This window comes from Eptatretus burgeri, chromosome 10 (assembly GCF_056783735.1).
Source record: "Eptatretus burgeri isolate ZD-2024b chromosome 10, Ebu_testis_v1, whole genome shotgun sequence".
Classification (NCBI taxonomy): Eukaryota; Metazoa; Chordata; class Myxini; order Myxiniformes; family Myxinidae; genus Eptatretus; species Eptatretus burgeri.
This window is the reverse complement of record NC_140970.1, coordinates 82,282,492-82,302,320: the sequence shown is the minus strand read 5'-3', so window position 1 is coordinate 82,302,320 and position 19,829 is coordinate 82,282,492. Positions and strand designations below refer to the sequence as shown.

Sequence of the window (19,829 nt, the reverse complement as noted above, 5' to 3'; positions counted from 1 at the left end):
CAATTTTTTGGGGGGGGTTGGAAATCACTGAAAACATGTAGAAATGCAAAAAAAAAAATTTTCCTCGAACTTTTTTATGAGGGGGTGGGGGTTGGAAATCACAAAACGTATAAATGCAAAATAAATTTTTTGGTGGGGTGTTGGAAATCACTTAAAACATGTAGAAATGCAAAAAAAAACATTTTTTTTCTCTAACAATTTTTGGGGGGTTGGAAATCACTTAAAACATGTAGAAATGAAAAAAAAATTGGGGGAGGGGTTGGAAATCAAAACGTGGAAATGCAAAAAAAAAAATTTTCTCTAACAATTTTTTTTTTGGGGGGGTGGGGGTTGGAAATCACTTAAAACATGGAGAAATGCAAAAAAAAACATTTTTTTCTCTAAATTTTTTTTGGGGGGTGGGGGTTGGAAATCACTTAAAACATGGAGAAATGCAAAAAAAAACAGTTTTTTTCTCCAACAATTTTTTTTTGGGGGGGTGGGGGTTGGAAATCACTTAAAACACGTATAAATGCAAAAAAAAAAAAATTGGGGGGTGGGGTTGGAAATCACTTAAAACATGTAGAAATGCAAAAAAAATAAATTTTTCTCTAACATTTTTTTTTGGGGGCGGGTGGGGGTTGAAAATCACTTAAAACATGTAGAAATGCAAAAAAAAATTCCTCTAACAATTTTTTGGGGGGGGTTGGAAATCACTGAAAACATGTAGAAATGCAAAAAAAAAAATTTTCCTCGAACTTTTTTATGAGGGGGTGGGGGTTGGAAATCACAAAACGTATAAATGCAAAATAAATTTTTTTGGTGGGGGGTTGGAAATCACTTAAAACATGTAGAAATGCAAAAAAAAACATTTTTTTTCTCTAACAATTTTTGGGGGGGTTGGAAATCACTTAAAACATGTAGAAATGAAAAAAAAATTGGGGGAGGGGTTGGAAATCAAAACGTGGAAATGCAAAAAAAAAAATTTTCTCTAACAATTTTTTTTTTGGGGGGGTGGGGGTTGGAAATCACTTAAAACATGGAGAAATGAAAAAAAAAACATTTTTTTCTCTAAATTTTTTTTGGGGGGTGGGGGTTGGAAATCACTTAAAACATGGAGAAATGCAAAAAAAAACATTTTTTTTCTCCAACAATTTTTTTTTGGGGGGTGGGGGTTGGAAATCACTTAAAACATGTATAAATGCAAAAAAAAAAAATTGGGGGGTGGGGTTGGAAATCACTTAAAACATGTAGAAATGCAAAAACAAATTTTTTTTCTCTAACAATTTTTTTGGAGGGGTTGTTATATATATATATATATATATATATATATATATATATATATATATATATATATATATATATATATATATATATATATATATATATATATATATATATATATAAAACACGATATCTCAAAACGTTCTGGACGCATTCGGATGAAACTTGGTGGACAGGGTGAGAGTTTGACAAGAACAAATTGATTCGATTTTGGTGAAGATCTGGATACTGGAATTTTTTTTAATTTCCAGTGATTCTTCACCATTGAGAGATGGGGCCAAAAACGATATATAGAACATTGTGGACAAGTTATGACAAAACTTGGTCGATGAGTTGGTTAAGTGACAAGAACAAGTGGATTCGATTTTGGTTCAGGTCCAAATCCAGATCTGGCCTAACTGTGGGATACAAAATGTAAACTGTTCAGCCTGGCAGAGGTTTGTGCTCTACCGAGTATCATTCTCGTTAATCAATTGATTCTAATTATTAATCCGGGGGGTTGTTGGGCTGAGTGACTCCCCCTCTCTTACATCAAGTTTGTACCATACGCACGTAGTTACCCCCATGCACGTGAAGTGAAAAACGGAGTTAAGCAATTGATTCACTTCTGTCTATCCTTCTGTCCATCCACAACCACCAGTTTATGACCAAGGAGACACCTCGAGTTTCACACCTCTAGTTTCGCAGTGCTTGGACATGTTAAATAAGGCGGTGTATAAGACACTGCATCAATGGCACGAAACTTTCGGAATTTGTTTGATATGACATTTAAAATTATTATTTTATTTCAATTGAATTATATACTTAAACACTGTGTGGGGTTAAGTGTTCTATGAACTCTCTTGCTATAGATTGTATCTCCACTCAATTGTGGTAAGTGGAGACTGATGTTTCAAGTCCCCTGTGGAGCTTGGTCGTATCAATGCAGCATTGATGAGCTCAAATACTTGAGGTTAAACTTGGCTTGACCATGTTTGGCCAACTGTGCACTCGTTTCTTGTGCTTTCTAGGTCTGCAGCATCAAGGAATATTTCGAGTTTCTGGATCTCAGGTGGACATGAATGAAATCAGGCAAGCCTTTGAGAGAGGTTTGTACGTAATGATTTTTCATTCCTTGACTCCTTAGAATTCATTTTAAATCAAATTTCGTTGTATTTTTTTCTGTTCTCCTTCATTTTTATCATATTGTTGGTTACTTTTCAAAGCCAGGTGTTGACATAGTGGTTAAGGTGGCTGGCTTGGGACCTTAGGGTCCTGAGTTTGAGCCCCATTTGGTTGTTGAATTAACACCAAGTGAGGTTGACTCAGCCTATCATTCTTCTGAGGTCGGTGAAATTGGCACCAGTGCACTGGGGTAATAACCACTTGGGGGTCACCTGTGTCAGAGTGGCGACCCATCTAGGATTGTACTCATTGCCAATGAAACTGCCTCGGCAGCTCTATGCACCTTTGCAGCACGAAAGGAATGGTATATTATTATATTTATTTTCGTTACTTTTCATTTTTCATTTGAAAACACAATGCACATCGAGTGCAACTTCAGTGGATGTCCCAATAATCTCTTTGGGACAACCACAATTGCCTGAAAGGTGTATGTGATCTCGTGTGTATTTCATAGCCAATCGTTGACAAAACATGGCTGCCCCGACTAAGATAATTTGAAATTAAGAATGAAGAACTAGTCTTGAAGGTAAAGGTTAGTGTCATTCTGCATTGGTGGACAGATGGAACAATGGATGAAATCAGCAGAACGTTGAACAAAAAACACGAATTGCCATGGGAAGCAAGGAGAAGCTGTCTAGATGTATGACTAATTTCTGAAACACTTTTGGATCGGACATCGATGCGAGATCACTGAGATAAGTTATTTGAGCATTCTGATACCGTTTAGAGGAAGCCACCCAGTTGGACAACTTGACTGTGAATGACTTTTTTTTGCATACATAGTTGAGGCTCATAGAAGAGTGAACGGATCAGGATGTAACAGACAAAAACAGGATGCAAAACGCATGTGTAGGGTGGACAAAATGGATACAGAAGGAAACTCCAAGGAGGGAACTCTGGAAAATTGGAAGGAGGGGGGATTTGGGTGGGGTTAACAAGGGTATAAAAGATAAAGGTCTAGGATTGGGGACCATCTGAAATGGTGATGAACAGCTGTCTTGAAGACCTATGGGGAAGAACGAGATTGAAGAGGATGTATAAGTTGATTCCACAGGCAGGAAAAAGAGAGGAACAAATGAGTGGAGGTGAGCAGTGATCCTGGATTTAGGTCGTTTCACCAGAAGGGGGTTGATGGTGGACCATGTGAATCTGCTGCAAAAACCTTGGAGGGACAAAACACGGAAGGAACAGAAGGTGGAAGACCAGAAAGGAGGCGGTAGAAGACGGAGAGACTCTGTCGTGGGAGATACCAATGATCCTAAATGTCTTGGTTTTCATGTGATCCTGGATTTAGGTCGTTTCACCAGAAGGGGGTTGATGGTGGACCATGTGAATCTGCTGCAAAAACCTTGGAGGGACAAAACACGGAAGGAACAGAAGGTGGAAGACCAGAAAGGAGGCGGTAGAAGACGGAGAGACTCTGTCGTGGGAGATACCAATGATCCTAAATGTCTTGGTTTTCATGGCATGAAGCTTAGAAAGGTGAGAAGTGGGAGCACCAGCCCAGAGGGGGGAGAGCAGTATTCAATCAGGCTGTGGACAAAAGCTTTGCATGTGGTCAGGAGCTCAGGTGTGTGAAGGAAGGACTTTGCACGATGGAGCATGCCCAGTCATGGAAATCTACAATGGCAGAGTGTTAGACCCATAGACTCTGCTTCATTACAGGAGATTTCAATGATCTTGAAGGCCTTGGCTTCCATGTTGCTAAGCTGAGCAAGATGGCGAGGCAGGGGAGTCAGCCCAGAGGGCAACTTCCATGAGGATGCACATTATATGAATATCGAGCAACTTCCATGGTGTTTTCCTTCGAAGCAACTTGCGTATTGAACAAGCTTTCTAATTTTGAGGAAATCATACCGAGAGCCAGTGTATGAAATTCCAGAGATCTGTTTGGCTAAAATGAAGCCGTTCAAATGGTGCAGTTCCAGTTCGGATACAGACACACTTTTAATTAATAAGCTCAAAAACATAACTTCTACCACCAGATAATGGTGACTAAGGGTCTCCTGACTACTACAAAGGTCACCAACATGTACACATTGAGGTTTTCTTTGAAATTTGATCTTTGTTGTTGTTGTTGTTGTTCTTTGAATGTTGTTTATTTATCTATGGAATAAATGGCACAGAATGCACCATAATACATGTATTAATGTTAAATTCTGAAGATCATCACTGAGGAGCATTCCTGGGACCTCCCCGAGCATGCTCGGTGACATGTGCTCCCCAAGGTTGTGGTGTGTGCCAATTATCTTCCTGCATTGACAACACCAAAAGGGACTGCATCTCCCTTCTTTTGACCCTTTGAACTTTGAACCTCTGAACGAGTCACAATGCACCATACTTTTGAGATACGAACAGTAACAACTCCTCCTCCAATTGCAGGAGAGGATCCATTAGCCGGTGATGCAGAAATGCACGACATTAACTCAGTGGCTGGAGTCCTGAAGCTGTATTTCCGCGAACTTGAACAACCCCTCATACCTCTGGAAGCCTTCTTCAGCCTCGTCTCTGCTGTCCGTACGTGATTCTCAAAATGGTAGAACCTGGAAGTGCAAGAATCAAAGGAGCATATGATTGGGGGAAATAGAGGTGGTGTTAAACTCATAAAATCTAGAGGAATATTTGCATTTGATATTATTGTTGTGAATCAGGTTATTGGTAGCACTGTGTACATGAAACTTCACTGTCCCAATCTGCAGAGCTCGAAGACCCAGGAGATTGTGCTGCAGCCATGTGTAAAAGCCTATGCAGCATCTCCCCTTGTGTTCTCGTTGTGATGCGTTTCCTCTTTGCTTTCCTCAACCAGTGAGTTTCCTCTTTTTTTCAATTTACATCAAATTGATTCTTCCCACCTGATTCTGACTGATTCGAACCAAGATTATGCTGTTTCCACTCCCCATACTTCCTCATAGCTTGTCACAGTTCAGTGATGAAAACATGATGGGTGCTTACAACCTTGCAATCTGCTTCGGGCCTACACTCATGCCAGCTCCCGACGATCAAGACCAAGTGTCCATTCAGGCACAAGTCAGCGAGGTTATCAAGTCGCTCATCCTACAACACGACCAGGTCTTTCCTGGAAGTGAAGAACTCTCAGGACCCACCTATGAGAACTGCATGACCAGTCATGAGGATTACTGGTGATTAAAGGGCTGCAACCACCTGGATCAAACAAGATGGAACCCAGATATGGGAAAATGGCATTTGATTGAAAATGAACACCCATAAATGAGTTTTCCCACATAATGATCAAGCATGAGCAAAGTGCTTGTTAAAAAAATAAAAACATAAGTTATCAGCTTTATACTGTAGTTAGCAAGTGAAATAAATTAATACAAAACAATCAATAAACTAGAATGGCACTCGTTGGAGCGCATACCCCAGCCAGGCTGAACAGTTTACGTTTTGCATCCCACTGACATGCCAAATTTGCATTCAGACCTTAACCAAAATCTAATGGGCTTGTGCTTGTAACCTACCCAACTCATCCACCAAGTTTTGTCATAACCCGTTCATAACATTTTGAAATATTGTGCTGTACTGTATCGTTTATGGCCCCATCTCTTAATTGTGAACAATCACTTTCCAAATTCTAGTATCCAGATTCCGATCTTCACCAAAATTTAATCAATTGGTCCTTGTCACATACCCAACCTGTCCACCAAGTTTCGTCCAAATTCGTACATAACTTTTGAGATATCCTACTTACAAACAAATAGACAGACAAGAAAGCGTCAAGCAGTAGCCTGTGAGGTATGACGAAAATCATGCAAATCACGTCACTGTCGCCTTGACAGGTCAGGTCAGGTATGGGAGCATGTGCCAGAACAGCGCGTCGCTGCGTCCACTTTCCGCCGGTACTCCAGGGGCCTCCGTCTGGCCATCCCCCAGGCAGATGCCAGGCCCATCCCCATCTCCTTGAGATGATGGTCAACCTGCTGCAACCATGAGGCACGTGGTCGGCCCACTGGCCTCCTCCACTCATGAGACTCCCTCGCTGAGAGAATCTGGTGAGCAGGATCAGCGTCAGGAAAACGAGCCACATGTCCATACAGCCGCAACTGACGCTCACGGACTATGCAGGTAACAAATCTCATCCGAGTCTCTCTCAGCAACCGCTCGTTGGACACAAAATCCGACCAGCGATAGCCAAGGATTCTCCGAAGAGACCTGGTACCAAAGGAATTAAGTCTCCGTCTCAGATCCTTGGTCAGAGTCCAAGTCTCGCACCCATAGAGCAAGACTGGAAGTACCAAGGACCTGAAGACTCGGACTTTCGTCCTCCCGCACAGGTACCGGCAGCGCCACACCCCATGATCCAGTGAATCCATGACTCCCCAGGCCCGACCCAGATGTCTATTGACCTCTGACTCACAGCCAGCAGAGACATGAATATCACTGCCAAGGTAAGTGAATCTCTCCACGACCTCAACATCCTCACCACAAACAGACACAGACAGGACAGCAGCATCCAAGATGTCACCGAAAGCCTGGATCTTCGTTTTGACCCAAGAAACCCGTAATCGCAACGGCTCCGGCTCCTCATTCAGCTCCTCGAGGGCCCCCAAGAGGATGTCTAAAGTCTCCGCAAAGATGACTGCATCATCTGCAAAATCAAGGTCCGAGATCTTGACATTCCCAAACGATGCACCGCAACTTGATCTCTCCGACATCCTCCCTAAAATCCAGTCCATACAAGTGCTGAAAAGTGTGGGGGCAAGTACACATCCCTGACGAACTCCAGTAACAACTGGAAATAAGTCAGAGATGGTACCACCACACTTCACAGCACTCTCAGTACCAGAGTAGAGTTCAGACATCAGATCGATCAGTTTTGGTGGCACCCCACGAAGACCAAGAATCCTCCAGAGGACATCCCGATTCACTGAATCGAACGCTTTACAGAGATCAACATAGGCTGCAAGCAGCCCCTGCCGAAACTCTCGTCTGCGTTCAGTGAGGACACGAAGTGCAAGGATACGGTCAATCGTTGACCTCTTTGGTGTAAAGCCTGACTGCTCTGGACGCTGGTGCTCAAGCAGATGGTGGCGAACCCTATCGAGAATTATCCGAGCAAAGACCTTGCCCGGCACTGAGAGCAGCGTCACCCCTCGGTAGTTGTTGCAGTCTTGGCGATCACCCTTCCCTTTCCAGAGAGGGACAACAAGGCCCCTCTTCCAGTCAGTTGGGATGATGCCTGTGTTCCAAGCAGAGCACAAAACTGCATGCAACGACATGAGTGCAGCATTTCCACCAGCCTTGAGAAGTTCGGCATGGATGCCACAAATCCCTGGAGCTTTGCCCTGTTTCAACTGGTTCACCGCAGCCCGTGTTTCCACAAGCGTAGGTGGACCACAGTTGATTCGAGGGTCAGCAACAGGGATTGTAACACCCTTGACATCCAACTCGACAGTTGGGGGATCAGCCTGGTACAACCGCTCAAAGTAACCGGCCCAGCGGGCCTTCACTTCAGACTCCTCTGTCAAGAGCCTACCACTCTCTGCTCGAACTGTAGTGCTCCGAGGGATGGGCTTGGATGAACGTAATGCGCGAATTCCCCTGTAAGTGGGACGAGAATCACCTGTCCACAGGTGATGCTCTACCCCCTCACAGATTCCTCGCACATAGGCCTCCTTGTCCACCCTCAGTGCACATACAGTTTTACGCCTCAGCTCCCTGAACAGCTCAGCTCTGCCATTCAGCCTGGCCCTGCGACTCTGGTCAATGGTATCCAGTGTCCCTTGAGAGACAAAATTCTTCTTTGCCCTGCGGTGAGTTCCAAGGCATCCACCGGCAACATCAAGGACGGTGGGCTTGAAGGCGCTCCACAACTCTTCAGGACCCCCCAAAGCACCCAGACCCCCCAAGTGTCCACTCAGCCTGTTCGCAAACTCCTCAGCTACTCTCTCATCCCTGAGCTTGGCAACATCCAGCCTCGGCTGGGATGGTACCATTCTCCAGGATTTAAGGTGCAGCTTTAGAGTTGCTACAACAAGCCTGTGGTCAGTATTGAGGAACTGAGCACTCCGGTAGACCCTGCAGTTCTGGATCATCCTCCAACGACCGTCAATGAGGACATGGTCAATCTCCTTTGCCACACCGCCAGCGTTGGAATACCAAGTCCAGCGATGAGCTTGTGGGCGCTAAAACTATGAACCAGCCACCCTAAGTCCATGACTTCTTGCAAAGTCAAGGAACTTAGTGCTATTCTGGTTCATAGTTCCTGACCCATGGGGACCAACACACACCTCATAACCATCCCTATCAGTTCCAGTCGATGCATTGAAATCCCCCAAGAATAGAAGTGTATCTCGTCTGGGGCACTGATCAACCACAGACTCGAGCGTGGCGTAGAATTCATCCCTCACGGTGAGATCACTCGCCTCAGTCAGAGCATAAACAGAGACCAGGGAAATGACACCCAAGGAGTGACGAATCCTTAATCTCATAATACGCTTGTTGACCGGTGTTACCTCAATTATCATTGGGGTCAGCTTATTGGACACAGCGACAGCAACTCCTTGGGTATGGTAACCATCAGAGCGACCAGACCAATAGTAGGTGTAACGACCCACCATTATCTCGCCGCAATCCGGTCTCCGAACCTCAGAGAGAGTTGCAATCCCGATGTCCAAACGCTTGAGCTCAGGTGATAACAGAGACAGGTGATCATCCTCTCTTAGGGATAGGACATTCCAGGCACCCACCCGAAGGGACCGCCTCAGGTTAACCCAAGGAGACCGCTGTCTGGTGGACGACACCTCAGCACCACTCCGACACACTCTCCCGCAATCTGACCCAGGGATGTTACCCCGTGGTTTCCCTCCTATCATCAAAGATTGGGGGTCCCGAAGGCTTTGCCCCAATCCCGTCATCTGGTGAGCTGCCCTGCGAAGGGAAGCTGCGCATGAGGTACTCCCACGGAGTGGGTTTTCAGATTTTTTTGCGTTTTTGCGTTTTGCGGAATGAATGGTTTTACGGTGGCCGGAGTGCAAATCCTGCCACCAACCTCCTAATAAAGAAAGTAACCCAACTGCAGGAGGACGTCCGCAGACACAGTTGGGCACGAGATATGGATGGCCGTTGGCTCACAAGGAGCTCCTCCGCCCTTTGGCAGGTTTTGTTTTTAATCCTGTTGGGTGTCCATATCCAAACACCCTCCTCACCAGAAAACCTGGTGGGGGAGATGGTTTAGTCGCCGACAACCCGACCATGGAACAGGTTAGTACAGGTTTACATGGTACCTGTAGCAGGTCACAGATCGAACCTGACCTGACCTTTGACATACATAACGAAAAAACATTGACAGCATCACTTTTGTCCTTCGGAATCCCTTGGTAAAGTTTTACAAAGATAGCCGAAAGCGTTCGCGAGTTATCGCACTTACAGTCAAATACCAAGCCGAACCGTGCCGTGCTGAACCGTAACAAACAAGACAGACCGACATATGAGGGAAATTAAAAATCTTCGTCATAACACACACAGTATAAACATAAGGTAACAAATAAACATTAAAATCCGAAATCCACTTGCCATTATACTAAAAATATCACTCTCATTACTTGCTTTTAAGCCTGGTGTTGGCTCAGTAGTTAGGGTGGCAGCTTGGGATCCAAGGGTCCTGAGTTCAAGCCCCGCTGAATTACTTCACCAGGGGGTTGACTCAGCCTGCCATCCTTCCGAGGTCGGCAAAACGAGTACCAGCTTGCTGGGGATGATCGAGTCATTCGAGTATCCTGCGTCGGAGTGGCGACCCGTCCAGGATTGTGCCCACTAGCCAAGGAAACTGCTTCGGCAGCACCGACGCTCTGCACAGAGTATGGTCCCAATGGATGCATGGATTACTTGCTTTTGGGATCGGGATGTCTTTGTTATATGCATTTATATTTCAGCAAAATAGCTTTGAGATAGTAAACAAGTGTTGTCATTAAATGTAGTAACACTGCTAGTAAACAGGATGATATTTCTGTGAGTGCAATTTTATCTGATTCTGTAAAAAATAAAAAAAAGAGCAAGAATGGCCTAAGATTCTGCAGACAATCCAAATACATTCCAGAGGTGTGTGTGTGTGTGTGTATTCATTTTACAGTGATGCTCAGCATGGAGAAGGAATTATGATGGACATGGAGCCAGATGGAAGCACAGAAACACACAGCAGTGAGGATGGTATGGCCAGACGATGCAGACACCATTTTGTGTAATGTATGGGAGTCAAAAGGTTTTTCCTTCAAAAAATTTCAGACATAAACAATGACATTTGCAAGTGGTATTGGGAAACCCACCCATTAAAAAAAGAAAGATATGACACAAGCTGGAAACTTCATCAAAAATGACGCACATCTGTGCTGTCTCACTTCATGGCCATGGGAAAAACCTTTTGACTCTCCCTTGTGTATTGTACATGTAATGCTGTCCATACTTCGTGCTTGTAACCTACCCAACAACTAGAGGTCGTTAGAGCATTTGAGACCTCCTTGTCTGGGTAGCTATGCAGTGCCTTCAAGAATTGAAGATCATTCCTTGGGGCTTCGCCGGCTGATGGACAGGTGAACCAGTATTTAACATAGGTAGTGGTCACAAAAAGTGACACTCGAAGTAAGTGCTTCCACACGATGCGAGAGTGGGATTGTACAGATGCCCTCGTTGTGCTCTGGCGCTGTTGGATGTGGAACTGATCTTTGAAAAGCCACATCTTGATGGCATAAATGGCACGTGCCATCCAACGCGCACGGTGAATTGCCGCTGGGTACCTGAACCTAATTCCCTTTGGTGGAGTAGCTCCTAGGAAGATGACTTAACTGCAAGAGCTCTTCGTAAATATCTCTGGGGTGCTTAGTATTCAGGTGCTGCATGGCAAAGGTGATGATACTGTCTCGAATATCATCTACATGCTCTGATGCATCTACATCATCCAAAGCTGTGCGATACTTTGACTGATCAATGTTTGGCCAGAAATCACGGAAATGACTGAAGATTTCGATTTTTGGAGACCTAAAAACATCATACAGTGAAAAAAACCTTTTCCAAAACAATTTCAGACACGTGATGTCGACAGGCAAGGTTGAGAAGATCCTTTCCTAACTCTGTTTCGAGTTTTATGCAAACGCCGCCCTTTATACCTGTATTACTTGCTGTTGTGTCGAAACATAAGGCCACAATTCTGTTCTCCAGTTCCCAGCTCCTCATCTCAGCCATACAGGCCTCTGCCATAATGGCAGCAGTGCCGGAATATAGCTTGGGGATGGCAAGAAGCTTGGTTACCTCCTTGCCAGACACCATAATAGGAAGTCGATCCACAGACAGTTGTTCAGTTCCTGTGTAATTGGGCATTATCTTGCCATCCCAGTGCAATGTTAGTGGAACGAGTGGATGAAAAGATTCACGAATCTCGGCTACTAGAGCTGCACGTTGAACTTTTCTTGCTCGTTGGACTGAAGGAGGACTGATCATCAGTTCACTAACTGGTGCTGTAAACTGATCGGACGTAGCCATGGCAGAAAAAATATAAGTAGCATTCCTGCTGCTGATTTTGGTGTGATCTAGCGCTGCTGCAACTTCACTTGTAACTACAGAGGTTTTTCCCCTTTCCCACCGCCGTGATCCAGAAGATGTTGAAGGTTTCTTTGGTTCTTCTTCTGAGCTATCTGCAGATAATGCTGTTTCCTCAGATGATGAATCAAGCACTACAACATCTGTCACTGCTGCTGAGCTTGCATGATGTTGTTCCTCACGCACTGCAACTGCTGCTGATCTCGCCAGTGCTCTCTCTTCTTGCTTTGCGAGTTTCACGTCAATTCCTGCAATCGAACCATGTCGTCCTTTTTCACGCTGAGCCTTCAAAAACTGCCGATCCTCTTCTATCTTGATCATCGTCATGGCCTGTTCATGTGCAATATCAAAGACATTGTCCAAAGAATCCCTGAAAACATCACGCTTTCCCTCTTCTGTCGTTGACTTCCTTGTGATATTTTTTTCAGGCCCTGCCATTCCTTGTGAAGACGTCGTAGCTGATCCCAGAGATGATTCTTAGCCCTCGTTGGTATCCGTGCTCATTCCTAAATTTGTAGGATCATTGTGACAGTTTCCTTCACACTGTCATTTAGACTATGTTCTTTCTGTATATGAAAATTAAAACAGCACCTTGAGCACCTCTCCTCGTGAAGGTAGCTTAGCACAACTGAAGTGATCTTCTGTGCCACCAATCAACCAAATCTCAGTCTTTTTCCTTGTTAAGTTCGCCATTTCACCTGCAAACAAGCCAAACAATGGCAAGCAGCCAAACATTGAATGGAATAAGCATCACAACGATTACATCAACAAGCAGTCGAGATAAATAATACAAAGCTGTATGCTGCAGCCAATGCCCTGCGATATAAAATTGTGTTACAATTTATTGTGAGCTGTCGGTCGAATGTGTGGTGCTGCTTTGCACTGTCAGGCTTCGCAGGCTAGATGTGCTGTGCATTGTGCAGGGCTGTCTTTGGAGAGGGTAACTCAAAAACAAAACTTAAAATTAATAATATTTATGTTTTATCTATTTTGCTTTGGTGTGTCACCAAAAAAATATTATGGGTGGCCACTGGCCGCAATGCCAGTAAACACAGCAGTGACCGGCTTTGAGCGCAACTGTGAAAATCTTTGGTCTCGTTGAGCAAGTAGTAAATGTTGTGCTATCAAGTTTTAATTCTGGATATGGTGTTTTTGTATAAAGTGGCAGACAAATTTTACCTGGCCGATGTAAAATATCAAATTTAAATTTTTCATGTCGTCATTAGACACACCCTAGTGTCTATGGAGTGGGAGGTGCAAATGCAGTGCACTGTGTCGTGCAGCATGATGTCAGAGGAAGGTTTGAGAGGTGCGAATCAATAATGGTCAACTTAAAACAGCTTGTACATCCTCAGAGAACAAGGCGTAGATGGGAGAAAAACATGCTTGAGAGAGACTTAATGGAGTTGTGCGAGAGGTCTGCAAGTATGAATATTGGTTGCTGAATGCCGCTCAAACTGAGCGCCGATGACCTTGAGGTGATCCCGACCCGTCCCAGCAATAGCTCGCTCCACCGTGCTTGCCTCGCTTGGCTGCTCTGCCCTCTCCGCTCGTTTGTGCTGGCTCATGAAGAGATTCCGCTCGGACGCTGGACAGAGAAGAGATCCTGGATGACCGTCTCATGGGGCCTGGACGAAGGAGAGGGAGTGGGTGAGCGAGCGAGCTGAATTGCTCCCTTTTATTGAGCCTGAGCGAGGAAGGAGCCAAAAATCGGAACAAACAACCCTGGAGGCATTTGCGAGCTCCCCCATTAGCACATAGCAGTTGCCCCGCACCATAGCCATGCCCCGCCAGGCTCCACAATCAAAAACGGCTTCAGTTTCCTTTGAGCCTGGCCACGTGATGGAGCTCCATAATTAACATTGGGACAGGGTCATCGGAAGCGCTCTCAAGCCCTGAATGTGCGCTGGACTCCATTCGAGCATGGTTATTTGGGTAAACCCTGAAGCTACCCGCACGTCCTTGACTGAACCCCAGCACACGTTTACGCTTCGAGTTACACGCCGAAACACCCCAACTCTTAATGTCTTCATTCCTCCGGCACCCTCAGAGACTGTGGTGGGCGTCGAGAGGGGTTGATGGCAGTTATGGCGGTTATAGGGCGGTGAGGGAAGCGTTGTGGCATCTGCGGTAAAAGTGAGGTGATTGTGGTGATGAGGTTGAGGAGGTTGGTAGTAGTTGGGTGGTTGGTGGTGGTTGTGGCATTTGTGGTGAAGGCATCAGACATAAGTTGTGGGGATTTTTAGAAGATGTTTGGAGTGGTTATTGTGAGCATTCTAGCGTTGTGGTGAGCAGAGCTGTAAGGGTCTGAGGTGAGGCATGAGTTGGATTATGGTGCACCGTCTAAACGGAAAAATAGCGCACGTATGCAAATGAGCTTCCGCTGTGTCATCTCGATGCTCCTGGTATCGTTACTAATCTGGGTGCGTGGTTTGTGGATGAGATAAACGGAAGTAAAGAGATGAAATAAATGAAAGAATAAAAGACTGAAGACCCAAACTAAAAGTCCTATGCATCGCATCTTTCCCATTTACCCACTAGACATATAGAAAGGGCTAGCAAAACGAATACTAATGAGATAACTGTCTTAGGATCACCATATGTTGGGTGCCATTTCCTCAGAGGAGTGCTGGTTTAACAGAACCACAAGAATTATATACATATATATATATATATATATATATATATATATATATATATATATATATATATATATATATTTATATATTGTTGCGGAAATGGCCCTTAGTGTGTTATTAAATATAGAATTAGCCCAGATCCCCCACTAAATGCATGTTTAGCCAGGTTGTTCAGTAATTGGACGTTACATGTGTGTCGAGAGATGTCACAGGCTGTTATTTGTTCGTGCAGTGGTGGTGTACCGAGAGGTTCTTCTTCCTTCCTCTCTCTGGACAATAGTCCCCGCCCAGTGCTCAGAGGGGGAGTGGCCTAGAGAAGGAAGTGAAACTGAAGGGAGGAGCTAGTCGGCTTTTGAGGCGAGCGAGCGCCGGAAAGGCAGTGGTGGATCTGCCGAGGGAGTAACTGAGCCTGAGTGTCTGCCGGCTTCGTAAAGGGGCGCACCCCCAAAATAAAAGAAGGAAGTGAAACTGAGAGGCGAGCGGGCGCCGGAAGACTGTCGTGAAACTGAGCGCAGAGGTGGCGCTCAACCTCATCCTCAACCTCTTCCTCAACCTCATCTCCAAAATCATCCTACCACCAATCGATGCTGTCGAGCTCCACTCTCCCCTGCCACCACCTTACAGTCTCATCTCTTTCAGGTTGCATCTCCTGCTTAAGAGGTAATCCATCTGTGTGCACTTTCCTCCACTCTTGTACGTCGCCCTGTGTTCCTCCTTCTTCTTGTAATACATATTTACCACCGCCATTTCCATTCTTTTTCAAAATCTACCACCATTTGCCCTTCCACATTCCTCTCCTTGAAACCAGTACCTACCCATCACCTTCCTCATCCTCTTTATTCCCTTCCCCCAACATGCCCATTGAAATCTGCCTCCAATCACCACTCTTTCATCCTTGGATACACTCTCCACCACTTTATCGAACTTACTCCAGAAATCTTCTTTATACTCCATCTCACACCCCATTTGCGAGGCATATGCACTGATGACATTCATCATCACCCCTTCAATTTCCAACTTCACACTCATCACTCGGTCCGACACTCTCCTCACCTCCAATACCCTCTTGACATTATCCTCCTTCAGGATTACCCCAACACCATTTCTCCTCCCATCCACACCATGGCAGAACAATTTGAAACCACTCCAAAGCTACGAGCCTTACTCCCCATCCACTTGGTCTCTTGTACACACAGTATGTCCACCTTTCTTCTCTCCATCATATCAGCCAACTCTCGCCCTTTGCCAGTCATCGTCCCAAATTCAGAGTTCCAACTCTCACCTCCACACTTCTACCCTTCCCCCTCTCCCACTGCCTCTGGACTCGCCTTCCCCGTCTCCTTCTCCTCCATCGCCCAGCAGTAGCACAATTTCCACCGGTACCCTGCTGATCACCGGTAACGGTGGCGGTCATTGGTAACCCGGGCCTCGACCGATCTGGAATGGAAATTCGTTTTGTTGTCTGCATAATGATTTGGCATTGGTTTTTGCGCCGGATGCCCTTCGTGACGCAACCCTGGTCGCCTCTTACGACACACAGGGATATGGTACACCTATTCCAACCGGGGCATACACCGGGCCAGTACAGTGGTACTCATTTCTCCGACGTCGGAAGGATGACAGGCTGAGTCAACCCCCTGGTGTTGTACGACTTGGTATATATACTGAACAAAAATATAAACGCACCAACCTAAATATCTAAGTCAAGATTGCCATTATGGGAAAATGGTCAAACTGATGATATTGTTGCGGATTCGCGCCCGCCGGCGTGCGGGCGGCCACGTAACTCGAATCGCGGCACGTCGCCCACCGGACGGACAATCCCGTCGTGACCCTCTCGGACTAACGCCGGGAACTAGTCACGGGTGGGCCTTTCGGCCTCACCACGATCATGCCAATCGGCCCCCCGCGTGGGATAGGGTTGTTCGCCAAATTCGACCTACCTAAGTACCCACACGGAGGGTAGACCGGGCGATCGCACCTCGCCGCAGGTCGACTTCGGACACGGGCCACTTTAAGCGACCCATTCCGTACTATCGGGATAACCGAGCGGTGTTATCGTCAACCTCGACGGTTCCGATTAATTATTGGGCGTATTTAGCCCACGACCAACCCTTTACGTGAAGTAAGATGGAGATTCAATTAGAGAAAAGACGAAGCGAAACGGGAGAAACAGTTCAACATAAAGCACATTTATTCCGCGGCAAACGGAAAGCACACATATACAATTACCACAATTATGCACCAAAAGCAAATGTAACAAAAGAAGAAACAACAATTATGCACCAAAAGCAATTGCAACAAAAGAAACACAATGCAGATCTACTACCGACTACGCGAGCACACGGCAACACTTACACAGTTTTACTTCACAGACGGCGCCGACAACACATATACTCCAAAGCAAAAGAAAAAAAGGGGCCACCCTCAACGATAATGGGGCAGACGGGCCTGGGGCCGAGACCGCGTCGAGCCTACCCGTCTGGTGATGAGCCGCAAAAAGGCGGCGGCGCCCCGACTCCGCGGGCATCGCTGGCACTGCCTGGAATGGGGTGGGAACGGGGCCCCCTTCTCACACTATCTCAGCGCGGGGGGAAACAGGGGGGGGGTTGTTGATGCTCGGGGGAAAGAGGATATCTGGCTGGCTTGGGTCCCGCGACGAGCGACTCCACTGCGACCTCGACAGCGTTACCGGCCTCCCCTCTCCGCAGCTCCCCGACTCTGACACGAGCGCAGACCTCGACAAAGCTCCTTGGCTTCTCCAGACTCTCCGGACCCCGACAGACACTCTCTCGACTGATTTCGCCACCGCCACAACTCTCCAACTCTTCCGACTGATTTCGCCGCCGCCACAACTCTCCAACTCTTCTCCTCGATTCGCCCCGCGCTCGGCGCTTTATAGTGCGACAGGAGAAACCATATGCAGATTTTTGGATCAGGAACGGCTCGGGGGCGGAGCCACGCTCGCCCATTGGACAGAGGAAAAGTGGGCGTGAATCATTCCTGATCCTCGAATCTGCATATATCGATTATCCTCCGACGCGCCTGGAGGCGGGGCCAAATCGCCCCACGCTCGCTGATAGGATGGAACAGAAGTGGGCGTGAATCATTCTTGATCCGATTTCTCGGAAAGGCCGCTTTTTGCACCCGCTGCTCGGTGCGCGCCCTGTACGAGTCCAGGATCGGTGCCCACAAGCGGTGCGGGAATGGCGGTGATGCGATGGTTGCGAGAGCGAGATGTGACGGTAAAGGTCGTGGCTGTTGGCGTTGTTGTTGTTGTTGTGAAGCGGAGTTGCGGTTGGTGGTTGTTGTGTGATGGCGGTTGAGACGTGGTTGGCTCAAAATAAAGATAGAACAGAAAAACGGCTATCTTGAAGGGTCGCAGCCCGAATGAATGACATTTATTCCCTCTAAACAACGGGTTTGGACTAACTACACATATACTTACAGAGATATCTCACCTACGGGACCCTGAATGGTGGTTTGCGAATTTCGTCAACCACAACAATATGTTTGAGCAATGGTTCCTTTGTTTTGCTCAAGACAGATGTTCCCATTGAAATTGACCACTCTGAGTGTGTGGACTCACACGTTGAGTAATCCTTCCCATGAGCACCATGGGGCTTGACAGAGTGATGGTCAGTGAGCGTGACCAGGACACAAACACTCCCTATAGCTTGCCCTATAAAAGGCCTCCCCAAAATTTGGACTGGTGCCAAATGTCAACATGCCACAGATGTCACAAATCTTGAGGGAGCGCGCCATTGGCATGCTGAATGCTGGGACGTCAGTACGGGCCGTTGCAGCACACTTCAATGTCCACCACTCCACCATTAGCCGCCTGAGAACGCGCCTCAGAGAGACTGGAAGCACCGTGAACCGCCCACATGCCCGGCGACCACGTGTGACCACCGTCGGTCAGGATCGTCACATGAGGCTGCAACATCTCCGGGATCGACTCCGACCGGCCACGAGGACTGCCGATGAGACTGTCGGGCTGCATAACAGGCGCATTTCAGCCCAGACGGTGCGTAACCGCTTGAGGGAGGCCAACCTCCGAGCCCGCCGACCACACCGGGGACTCGACCTCACTGCAGTCCGGCGTCAGACCCGACTGAACTGGGCCAATGTTCACTTGCGCTGGACCCTCGCACGATGGAGGAGAGTGCTGTTCACCGATGAGTCGCGGTTCCAGCTGTAACGGGCTGATGGCGGACTCCGCGTCTGGCGTCGGGCTGGGGAGCACAACACTGACGCCAATGTCCTTCGTCGGGTGTCACACGGTGGTGCCAGTGTTATGGTGTGGGCAGGCATATGCCATGGAGAGTTTACTCGGCTTCATTTCATTGAAGGCAACTTGAACGGGCAGCGGTACAGGGACGAGATACTCAGACCCATCGTCGTGCCGTTTGTGCGCCTTCACCATGTGACGTTTCAGCACGACAATGCTCGCCCCCATGTTGCCAGGATCTGCATGAACTTCCTCGGTGAGGAGGACATTGATGTCCTCGACTGGCCTCCATATTCTCCCGACATGTCGCCCATCGAGCACCTTTGGGACGTTCTTGATCGACGCGTACGACAACGTTACGCAGTCCCAGAGAACGTCCGCCAGCTCCGTGTGGCTCTCCAGGAGGAATGGGAAAACATCCCTCAGGCCACCATCGATAATCTGGTGATGTCCATGCGCCGGAGATGCACCGCTCTGCGCGACACCAACGGTGGACACACCCGCCACTGACTGTGTGAACTCTGACAGTGACACCTCGGTTGTGTCGGCTGTTGTAGCGCAAAGACTGTCGCCAGAATTCTCAAGGAACTCTTTGAAATTTAATGTTCAATTGTCATGGATTCTATAACCAAATTGTTGTGAAGATTTAGTATTAATGAGTTCGAGGTAAAATAGTAACAATCGCTTGGTGCGTTTATATTTTTGCGCTTGGTGCGTTTATATTTTTGTTCAGTATATATATATATATATATATATATATATATATATATATATATATATATATATATACACATTTTTTTTTTTTACATGCATCTATACATATATTAATTCAATGGCCCAACGGGGCTTGAACTCAGGACCTTTTGGGTCCCAAGCAGCTGCCCGAACCACTGCGCCAACACCAGGCGTGTGAGATATATATATATATATATATATATATATATATATATATATATATATATATATATATATATATATATATA

The 19,829-nt window shown here is 46.5% G+C and overlaps 1 protein-coding gene across 5 annotated transcripts in view; it reads left to right on the top strand.

Moving 5' to 3' along the window:
* The window catches only part of LOC147018980 (SLIT-ROBO Rho GTPase-activating protein 1-like), a 156,306-nt gene that overhangs the window by 100,208 nt on the left and 36,269 nt on the right, over nucleotides 1-19,829 (top strand). For all 5 annotated transcript variants that reach the window (XM_085899117.1, XM_085899121.1, XM_085899120.1 and 2 more), the window contains 5 exons: nucleotides 2,274-2,351; nucleotides 4,810-4,944; nucleotides 5,127-5,232; nucleotides 5,340-5,567; nucleotides 10,517-10,593. In XM_085899117.1, coding sequence (XP_085755243.1) covers nucleotides 2,274-2,351; nucleotides 4,810-4,944; nucleotides 5,127-5,232; nucleotides 5,340-5,567; nucleotides 10,517-10,593 — 624 coding nt within the window. The remainder of the gene's footprint in view (nucleotides 1-2,273; nucleotides 2,352-4,809; nucleotides 4,945-5,126; nucleotides 5,233-5,339; nucleotides 5,568-10,516; nucleotides 10,594-19,829) is intronic.